The sequence below is a fragment of the Xyrauchen texanus genome, chromosome 46 (assembly GCF_025860055.1).
Source record: "Xyrauchen texanus isolate HMW12.3.18 chromosome 46, RBS_HiC_50CHRs, whole genome shotgun sequence".
NCBI classification, from domain to species: Eukaryota; Metazoa; Chordata; class Actinopteri; order Cypriniformes; family Catostomidae; genus Xyrauchen; species Xyrauchen texanus.
The window spans coordinates 5,737,454-5,748,601 of NC_068321.1; the positions used below are offsets into that span (position 1 = coordinate 5,737,454).

Below are 11,148 nucleotides of genomic sequence, written 5' to 3' on the forward strand. Positions count from 1 at the left end.
TATCAAGTGCTGATATAATTATCCATAGATTAGCTATTAGTGCTATTTTACTACCTATCTTCTAGCACCTTTGAAAAAGCGTGTTATCTTTTAAAGATTCAACACACATGGTCCAGTAACCCAGTTTGTTTCTAAATAATCAGCTGTTACTTCCATTCGGTCGACCAATAGAACAAACACCAAACAAAAAGACAAAAGAATGGCTTTTGCAGTTAGTCACAATGTTTATTTGATTGCATCTTGATGTTACAATCACACACTCCAAGTAACAGCTATAACCATTGCTGTGTATTACCACTCCGCTAGGAGTGTGTTCTTACTCTTACAGAAATAAAAATACAACATCGACCACAGCTGTTACATAAAAGCTTACACACACAAAAATACAAGTATTTGGGATTGTTATATAACCATAAATCTAATCAGAAATACCAGAAATTACAGTGAGATTTGCTTCGTACGTTTGTTACGTTTTTTGTTGTTTTCCACTTCCATGAACAAATTATGCTACTGCTGAAGTTTCATTCTGACGTGTGTAAAAGTGATTTTCCCAGTGAAACAATCAGTACACTTGTGGTTGTCTTACAATACAAAACCGTGCCACATTATTGGTTGTCTTTATTGACATGCACAATTTTACCCCGATTATGCTTAATAAGCCGACAGCATGTAAGGCCATGTAAATGCCTTAAACTACGCTCTATATTCAGGGCAAGTTTGTATACAGTTTATGCAAAACCTGATTGAAACACCAAGAAACAGCCATCTTGACCAAACTGTTGCATTCAGCTCGACATTTTAGAGAAAGACTTTAAGAATTAGATCAGGTTTTAAGAATTAATTACACAATACACAAGCAAATCGGTGTAAATCATTTGTAAATGTGTTTCATTAATGCAGCCCAATCGCGTAAGTCTTCTTACAGTTTAGTCAAGACCAGAAACAGGTTGCGAAAACCTGATCACTTCCAATATTCTAGCATTAACTGTTTTAAATATTGAGCAGATTATTTAAAGTTATCAGTGTTTTGTTGTGCATGCAAACTAGTGATAGACCGATATATCGGCCAGCCTGATCAATCGGCCGATATTTGGCCATTTTGCAATAATCGCCACTGGCTGAGTGCGCTTAGCCTATTAACAAAAAGTGTAAACGTTCCCTTGTGTCTGTTCCAAAATCTGCTAATGGATTTTTCAATGGATAGTCAACACTTTCTGTTTTCAAGGTTTTTTTTCTTTTCAAGTTTATGCAAATTTGAGTAATTGAGTTTAGTTAACAACAATTTGTACTCAAAATTAACTCAGAATTGAGTGTACATCTAATTTGCCATTGTTAAATTGTATAAGGTGTATTGGCATTTATATCGGACATCATACTCTCTAGATATCAGTATCGACATCGGCAATTGAAAATCGCTAATTGGTCGATCTCTATTTTAAACACACAATGAAACTGCTATTTTGTAAAGCTTTGGTTTTACTTGGTGGTCTTACCAAACAGATCAATTGCGTGTACGCTAAATACTTGACGCAAGTGGTACGGAATGCTAGCTGAGCTCATAACAGAAAAAAATGATCAAATGGAGACTCAAATTGACATTGCCTTGCTCAGAAGTGCTTCTTTCTTGAAAATACAATAGACTAGTATGCACACAGATGCAAACTTTTACAAACTATAATCTTCATACAGACAACAGGAATAAACTAATTCTCCTCTGCAGCTAAAGTAAGGAGTGTTACAATCTAAAGGTCTGAAACTGGCTTGGAGATATCAAATGGAGGTTACAGATAATATGTTTTTTAAGGTCTGGAGATAGAGGCAGTAGTTACTGAGGATTGAAATCTGTGACACTGGCTACATTTTGGAGAGGACTGAAGTTCATAAAGTCAGCTCCTTCTGAACGCCCCACAAGGTCTCGGCGCTCTTCACCAACTGTTTCTCCTCGTCTGGTTTAAGGGCCATGTGCACAACATCTGTCAGGCCACTGCTACCCAGGATGCATGGCACGCTGAGGAAGACATCTTCATTCACACCGTGCATTCCCTGTTAACACACAACAAGGGTCAGATAAACCATTGCTCCGTTCCAAAACTAAGTGATATGGCATCATATTTAGTTAAAATGATGTAACTTAAATAAGATACCTCATTTTCGCATTCTTAGTCAAATAACAAATGTAATTTATGTAAAAAATCTGAATATTGCAAAACATATATGCAAATAAAGCAGCGTTTCCATCCCATGTGTTCAAGAGAGCAAAATTACATTTACATTTATGCATTTGGCAGATGCTTTTATCCAAAGCGACTTACAGTGCACTTATTACAGGGACAATCCCCCCGGAGCAACCTGGAGTTAAGTGCCTTGCTCAAGTGTCCAACAGTAGCATCTTGGTGGTTCTGGGGCTTGAACCCCCAACCTTCTGGTCAGTAACCCTGAGCCTCAACCACTGAGCCACCACTGCCCCCTGAGCTATCACATTGATAGTCCAGTTATAAGTGAAAAAATTCCATCCACAGATGGCAAGACAAAATCAATGTCAATTATTTTGCGGCAATCGTTTGCTTGGAAGGTCGGAATTTCCAATTTTCTCCTAGGTGCCCTTACGAAACTTGCGGCAAAGTCGCCACTGATAATATTCACATGCAAATGAGCTTTGCGACAACTTGTAGCAAAATGTTTATTGTTCCCAAAGGTTTGCCAGAATTTCACCACTACTGGCGAAGAGTTGCAAACTTGCAAACATTTGTGGCAAATCAAAAGCTAATGTGAAAATAACGAGTGGCAAATTTGCGGCTAGTTTTGATTTTTATAAGGGTAGCAACTGATATCACACTTCCAACACCATGTAAATGCAAGTATATTCAGAACTGAAAAGTAATGGTGTATTTTTATTTATACCGGCAAATATTTCTGTGCTACAAATTGTGTTTATTTGACTATCAAGTTGTTAGATTAGCGACATGCTAACATCAGCCTCTGTTAAAATCATCGAGGCAGCAGTTACATTTACGCATTTGGCAGAGGCTTTAATCCAAAGCAACTTTCAGTGTAATACATTCTGTAAGTATTTGAGTTCCCTGGAATTGAACCAATGAACTTAGCATTGCTAGCCTCATGCTCTAGTTCTGTAGCATATAAGTGACTGTTAACAGAAGAGTGTTTACATTCAGTTAAATATGAGGCTTTATTTTGTAAATAAATGTTACATTATATATATATTTGTAATCTGTGACAGGTCAAACAACCTCACCTTCACCAATGTAGACACTGGATGACACTTGCGCAGGTTCTTCAAGATGCTTTCACACAGGTCAGCTACAGACATACCAATAGCCCAGGAGGTGTAGCCCTTCAGCCTAATGACCTCATAAGCACTGCCAACACAAACCAGAATTAAGTTAAACACAGATAAACATCATGCAAGCCCAGCCTAAATACACTTACGCATTTAACTTACAGGCTTGCTAATAGAGGAACTGAGTGCACCTATATCATATACAAATAACGAGAGCTCTCTATAAAATCTTGGTATATTTCCCTAAAACCTTTCGATATTAATTTGAGCCGATTATGGCTTGGTAATAATACTAGTCTCATTCTAAAGATGAATCAATAACTCCAACTCTAATAACACCATAATATTTAAACGTATCCAATAAGGCCATGTTTGGATGTTTAGTTTAGTAAAACATAATTCACCTGTCAACCACCATCTTGTGGACACTCTTCCAGTCCTCTTTGTCTTTTTCTGTACCAATGTCGGGGTTCAGTCCCTGGAGAGACACACCAGCCACGTTCACACCGCTCCACACAGGAACTACATGAGACAACAAGAGGAGAAAACGTTCATTTTCTCCATAGGGATTTCAAAACAGTTCTTTATTAAAGTTTCTTCATGTCTTGAATCAAACCAAGAAGCTCGGAGATAAATCACAACATACACTAAATTGACTACTAACTATTTAGATATATGAAAATATTTTGATTGTTTGAGAGTGCTGATGCATCCACTATCTCAGTAATCAGTATCGGCAAAATTCAATCTCGGTGACCTATCTAACATGATTCATTTATTAAAGTTGAAATACCACTTTATTAACACAATCCATGTATATATTTAGAAAATGTTGGCTGATTAATCATTCCACCACCCCAGTTATCGGTATCGGCAAAATCCAATATTGGTTGCCCTCTACTATCTAACATGATTTTTTAAAAGTTGAAATTCATATATCTATTTTATAAATGTTGGCCGATTAATCAGTTATCGGTTTGTTTCCACCACCTCAGTTATCGGTATCGGCAAAATCCAATATCGGTTGCCATCTTCTATCTAACATGATTTTTAAAGTTGAAATTACAACATATATCTATTTTATAAGTGTTGGCTGATTAATCAGTTATCGGTATTGGCAAAATCCAATATCGGTTAACCTCAACTATTAACGCTTTATTAACACATTCATATGTAGATTTTTTTAAAATTGGCTTATTTATCGGTTATTGTTTTTTTTCCACCACCTTAGCAGAATCAAATATCGGTTGACCTCTACTATCGAACATGATTTTTTAAAATAAAAGTTGAAATAACACTTTATCAACACATTCACTATATCTATTTTCAAAATGTTGGGTGATTAATCCATTTTTAAAATTTAAGTATAATTCATACTGACTTATGGGTTTTACAAAAGCATTTACAATCAATAAGCACCATCTGATTTGGTATCTTTCAATTCCTCTATGGAAATAATTAAGGGATTTTTACTATCAGAACCATACTGTTGCGCACTATTGAGATGGTGCTCCAAATATAAGTTAATAAAGGCTCACCACTGGAGTCTCCGTGCTCTCCAATAACCCATCCATGACAGCTAGAAGGGTGGATGCCCAACTTCTCTCCCATCAGGTGACGGAACCGTGCCGAATCCAGATTTGTGCCGCTGCCAATAACGCGGTTCCTGGGCAAGCCGCTCAGTTTCCAGGCCACATAGGTCAAGATGTCAACTAAAGAGAACATGGCATTTGTCAACCGTCTCAAGATGTCAAATAAAACCAATGATGACATAAGAACGTCCAAGGTATCATTGACAGTCTAACCTGGGTTTGACACAACCAGGAGGATGCAGTTGGGGCTGTACTTCATAATGTTGGGGATGATGAACTTGAAGATGTTAACGTTCCTCTGCACAAGGTTCAAACGGCTCTCACCCTCCTGCTGGCGAGCTCCAGCGGTCACAACGACCAATTTGGAGTTTGCGGTCACACTGTAGTCTGAAAATCATGAAATTAGAACAAAATTGCAGTTGCTGTTCTTTGGAATGATTGCACTTTTTTCTTCTCAAATATCTCAATTAAGGCATATACACACCAAGTGTGAATATTCACCACAAATAATACAAAATAGCCCTATTTATATCAGGGACAAAAATTCAAGGAAAGGACTACTTTGTTGTAAAAATCTCTCCATTCAATGTGATACAAGCTTTATCGGTTTCGTCAGATTTTCATTTCGTCTGCAATTCGATTCTTTTCTTCTTTTTTTTCCATTCTTGGAATGAATACGCATTTATTTATAGTACTATATTTGGCTTCAAAACCATTTTTTTATGCTAAGAAACTTTCCTTTCTGATTTAAAATAATGTCCAAAGTAATGGTTAACCTTTTACATTCGAATGGACATTCTTTGCCATGCAGAGCTTTGCATAACCGCGATATAGACGATACTTGAAAATGTGTACCCATTGATACATTTCTACTGGTATATTGTTTTCACAGGTATATTACCCACCCTTAGTTGGTAATTGTTGAAATTTGGTGGCAGTTTTCAAAATAAGGGTTTTAAACTAATCACAAAGAAGACATTTTCCTACTGAAATCACTGAATGCTGCTCCAACTTTCAACATTTAGCTTCTAATGTTAATAACAATCAGTGTAAAAATTTGAATCTAGGTCACCAGAATGTTATCGTACACCAAATCAGCGCAGATCAAACAATCTGTTCTTTCCGCAATAACAACCATAAATTTCTATGACTTTTCAAAAAAATACGTTTTATAGCCTCATAATCTTACCTTTATCAGCCACTATCTTGTGCGTCTTGAGAAAGAGGCTCCCATGCTGCAGGTCCATCACCTCTCCTTTCAGTTTATCTTCCATCACGTCCACCAGGGCGAGCTCATCGGTCAGATCCTACACAAAACACATGAAGATATCACAATCAACTCATAACAAATTTTTTTTCACAACTTGACATCAAGTTTAGTGTCAAATTGTATTCTTAGGTGTTTATACTTGTTTGATTCATAAAATAACTACACTTATACTATATTTTCTAATATTTAATAATTAGATTAATAGTTATGTAATAGTATATTTCACACCAGTGGATCAACGTTTAGAAGTGTGCAGAAATTATGCAAGATTCATTAGTCTCCAGATATGAGGGTCGTGTTTAATCTTGGCAGTGGTTCAATGGCTTCCTGCTCATTAAGAAATTGCTCTCCGCTCAAAGGTCACAAACATTATCAAAGCCAGTGTTAAGCCATAAGTGTTTTACCCCCCTTGAGAATTGGGTAGAAATTGCTCAACAGATTACTTCTAGAGATATCACCAAGGATAATATGACGTTTTTATTTAATAGTTTTTTGTTCAACAGCAGTTGAAGGAAACAAGTGAAGTGGACATAACATGGGATTTAATTTTCTTTATATTTATCCAGAGACTGTTCAAGCGGACCAGACTGTCTTTTTGATATGTTCATGGTTGCGTGACTTTGTTTTTATCATGCCAAACTTGATGTGAACAAGGCAAAATTCCAACCATTTGCTCAGATTTTAATTACAATCATCTTTCACATGTTCAAATGGAAAACCTACTTGCATGGCCTTATGTTACTAGCAAATAATAATAGTTTACCTAATTAAAGATGAAGTTTTATGTAAACATTAAAGGAATATTCCAGGTTTAATACAAGTTATGCTCAATATACAATTGATTACCGCAAAACTAATAATAATGGTTCATGCCTCGTTTATATAAAAAAAGAAAGAAATGGAGACACTTCCAATGGAAATGAATGTGGCCAGTGCATAAATGTTAAAATACACATTGTTTCAAAAGTGTAGCCACAAAACAAAACATTATACATGTTAACATGATTTCAGTGCGAAAAAATCCCTTACAAGCCTTATCAGTTTAAAGTTATATCCAATATTGGGATTTCAGGATTTTGTTGCCTTGACAAGGAAGTTGTAATATTGGACATAACTACACAGAAAAGGTTAGCATGTGATTTTATCATGCTAAAATCATGTTAAGATGTATTATGTTTATGTCTCGCATCTATACTTTTGAAACAGTGTATTTTTGTGTTTACGGATTGACCCATTTACTTCCATTGTTAGCGCCTCACTGTAACAAGAGGTAAACAGAAATATCGGTTTGACAGATTAATCGGTGCCGGTAGTTAATTTTGGAAAAATCGGTTATCGGCAAAAATCTGTACCGATAGTTTCTGCTCATTATTTTCACATGCAAATGAGCTTTTGATTTGCCAGAAATGTTTACCAAATTTTGCAGCTGTTCACCAGTAGTAGTGAACCTGCAGTAAACCTTTTACAGCAATGGACAATTTGCGACATGTTTGCTGCAAAGCTCATTTGCATGTGAATATTTTCAGTAGCGAATTTGCGTTAAGTTTGCAGCAAATTTGCCATGAACTCTCGATTTTTGTTAGGGTGTATACTGTATATACAAAACTTCATCTGGTGATTATATAGGCTAAAAAGAGCTTAATTTGGTAAATTACTGAGCATTGTAAATGAACCAAGTTCCTGCTGATTTCGGGCTTGTTTATAGTTAAAAGTCCAGCGTTATGCACAAAATCGTAATTTGTCTGGTTATTATCAGGAATTTGGTTGCACACTAAACTGCTTTTGGGATTTTATTCATTTTGCATTCTTGGTTTGTCATAGTAAGGAAAGACAAAGAAATGTTTCATCATCTATATAAAGATTTATTTTTTAACTATCGGCCTTTTCAACCACCTTGGTAATCGATATAAGTCAAATCCACTATCGTTCGACCTCTAAATGTAACAGCCATTTTGTTTTCTTTCTTTTTTAAATGAGGGATGAGTTTAATTTTTATTTTTATTTTTTTGTGCAAATCAGCATTAAATGAGCTTAACTTGTCAAATGAAATGAGGAGGAGAACAGAATCAGGACATGTTGCAAACTGACTCAAACGCCTGCATGAACACCATGGCTTTACATTTCAAACTGTCCTTTTTCACTACAAAATGTCATTTAGATAATTTTAATGTTTCCATTTTACTCAAATGATTTAAACATAAATGAAGTTGAATAATATAGCATAGTGCTCCTTTTTATCAATGTGTATATATATATATATATATATATATATATATATATATATATATATCCCACATATACACACACACACACACATTTATGTACAACATATATACAGTATCTATCCATATCCAGTGCAGTGACCTCACTAACCTTGAGCAGGATGCTGATGGCGGCAGCCATTCCAACCATTCCCACACCCACCACTGTCACCTTGTTGGTGGGGCCTGCAGGCTCCTCTTTACTCACATGAGCAATCAGCTTCTCCATAGTAGAGGCCATCTTCTACTGCAGAGGGAGAGAATGTAATTGATCAGTCTATATTTTAAATGCAAATCATTAATTAACGTTTATCAATGCATAACATAACACAGAAGATAGCTACACAAGGTAATGTGAATATGAATTGCCCTTATCAAATGGACTGGAAACACTGTTGAGTCTACTAAGGGATGCAGATATTTTATCTTCTTGTCAAGTGCAGTCACTGGAAAGGTTAAGGGTATAAGAGTAAAGGATGCAGCTATTTACAACACCCCACGTCCAGCCTCTGCAGTGTTGTGTGCACAGAGGCACGTACATGACTGCAAGGTATCTGGAGAATTAATGCAGTGTAATACCTCCATGAATAAACAAACTTAAGAGCCCCTTAATCACATTCCACACGTCTCAGTTAGACATGCACTGAAAACACAGGTACTTTGGAGACTGTCCCTATTGTCTTAAGGACAATAGGGACATTACACATTTAATGAAATTAGTAATTTAACAAAAACATGTACTGTAAAAACAATAGTAATAGTAATTACCCCAGCATTCTCATTACTCTACTGCCAAATACATTTTTGTAAAGTGTATGTAATTCAGTAATTAATTATTATGCAATACAGTAAAGAAAATCATTGTCTAGACACACATTTAAATCGTAATGAATTAATTAATGAAAATAATTAAAAATTATTAGTAAATGAATACTACTATGATTTATAAATAGGCTACTTCTCAATTAAAATAACATACAAGTATTTTTGTTGCATTACAGAATTATGGAGGATAAATATTAAAATACAAATGAATGAAAATAATAACAACTAATAAAACTATTAGTACAACGAATACTCCTATGATTTTTAAATACTTTGCAATTAAAATATACAATAATATATTTTGGCATTACGGTACTAATAAGAGAGTTTTGCTCTATGTTAAATATAGTTGTGAAAAAAATGTGCCGAATTGGCATTAAAATAATGTCACAATGCAAGAACATATTAATGGTGCTAACATATAATTTCATATTATTGTTTTAAAAAAGAAATATGGCGGAGCCCCTAACCTAAACCTTTCCCTATCTAAACCAGAACAGTGAGGGGAAGTGACGCCCCTTTTTTATTAACCCCGCCCTCTTCTGGAGTAACAGCGCCCTCCTTAGGAGATTCTGCCCCCATTTTGAGATCTCTGGCATGCAGCTATACCTACTTGGAAATGTCAGCAGCAAATTACCGGCAATTTCCAGTGACTGACTGAAAACTGTAGAAAAAATGACGTTGAGGGAGTCATTTCGAAATCATATATAGGGAAATAGGCTACGTGCTGAATGAAATACTGATTCAGCTTGTGCAAATTATGCAATTTGGGATTTTAAGTATTAATGCATCTGTATGCCTTTCGACGTACCCATAAAACATCAAGAACCACAATCCCCTGCTTTAAAGGAAGCAAGAAGTGCATCACGAAAGATGCATCTGACCATGAAGAGGATTTCTCGAAGCACGTAGGCTCGTATGACTCACAAATCCGAATCGATCATAGACCACCGTTTAATAAAACGGATTCATATGCTCTAATAAATACATTAAAAAGCCTATATAGGAATGTAAATAGCCAATGCATAAAAGAAAAGTCTATTTGATAATTACCTGATCATAAACGTTATTTTGAAACAAGCAGCAACAGGTCATATTTAAGTTAACAAGACGTTGGAAATTATGGTTCATTTGTACATTTCTGAATGAATGTCCAACCACCGATTACATAACATCAAAACAGCTAGTCTGCAAAAGCTTATTCTGTTTTCATCAGTGCATACAATCAACAGCAGTCAGCATCACCTCTCGATACATGGAAATATGTGACAATATACATATCCTACCGACAGTTAGACGACAAATATAGATTTAAACTGAGAGAAAGAAAAACAAATGTCCCTCAAATGCGACACACTATTGCATATGCACTGGACTGCGCTTTATGATATATCTTTCGTTTCTTAATATTTCTGTTTTTATATTTAATATTATTTATATTATATTAGCTGCTATCTCACCTGTTTAGTTGCAATATTACACTAAAATTCAGACAGTGTAGGCTCGGCTGAATGGTCTCCGCTTTGACGTTTTCCGTACTGTGCTGCTGCTGTATGAGGAAGGGGGTAGGCTTATAAAGCGAGATTAGCATATGAATCAGAGGGGCGTGGCTTCGTGTCTCGTGTCGTAAGTCACGTCTATGCAGAAGTGTCATAGAAGCGGATGTGCTATGCACGTGCGACGGTTACGCAAAATTTGTGTCTCTTAATCTGCATTCCTGCTTACCTCACACAGATTAAAAACTGTCCACAAAACATATTTTTATATGACTGATATGGAAATCATAACCGCTGTAACATTTTTTCTGTCTTCGTCGACCACCTATGTATAAAAACACAAAGCACACTGTGTAGCCTACTTTAAAGGGATAGTTCACCCCACAATGAAAATTCTCTCATCATG

At 35.8% G+C, this 11,148-nt stretch overlaps 1 protein-coding gene across 2 annotated transcripts; it reads right to left on the bottom strand.

The window, feature by feature from the left end:
* Positions 1 to 200: 200 nt before the first annotated feature.
* On the bottom strand, positions 201 to 10,810 carry LOC127638543 (L-lactate dehydrogenase A chain-like). 2 transcript variants are annotated; one of them, XM_052120111.1, is made up of 8 exons: positions 10,707 to 10,810; positions 8,534 to 8,668; positions 6,080 to 6,197; positions 5,104 to 5,277; positions 4,837 to 5,010; positions 3,703 to 3,820; positions 3,254 to 3,377; positions 201 to 2,043 (listed from the first exon to the last, which is right to left on the bottom strand). In XM_052120111.1, exons 2-8 carry the CDS (start codon positions 8,660 to 8,662, stop codon positions 1,879 to 1,881), a joined length of 1,002 nt encoding a protein of 333 aa, XP_051976071.1. In that variant the 5' UTR covers positions 8,663 to 8,668; positions 10,707 to 10,810; the 3' UTR covers positions 201 to 1,878. The 2 variants fall into 2 exon arrangements, with proteins under 2 accessions (XP_051976071.1, XP_051976072.1); XM_052120112.1 differs by having other exon boundaries at positions 8,534 to 8,665; positions 10,707 to 10,800.
* Between the last annotated feature and the right edge of the window lie 338 nt (positions 10,811 to 11,148).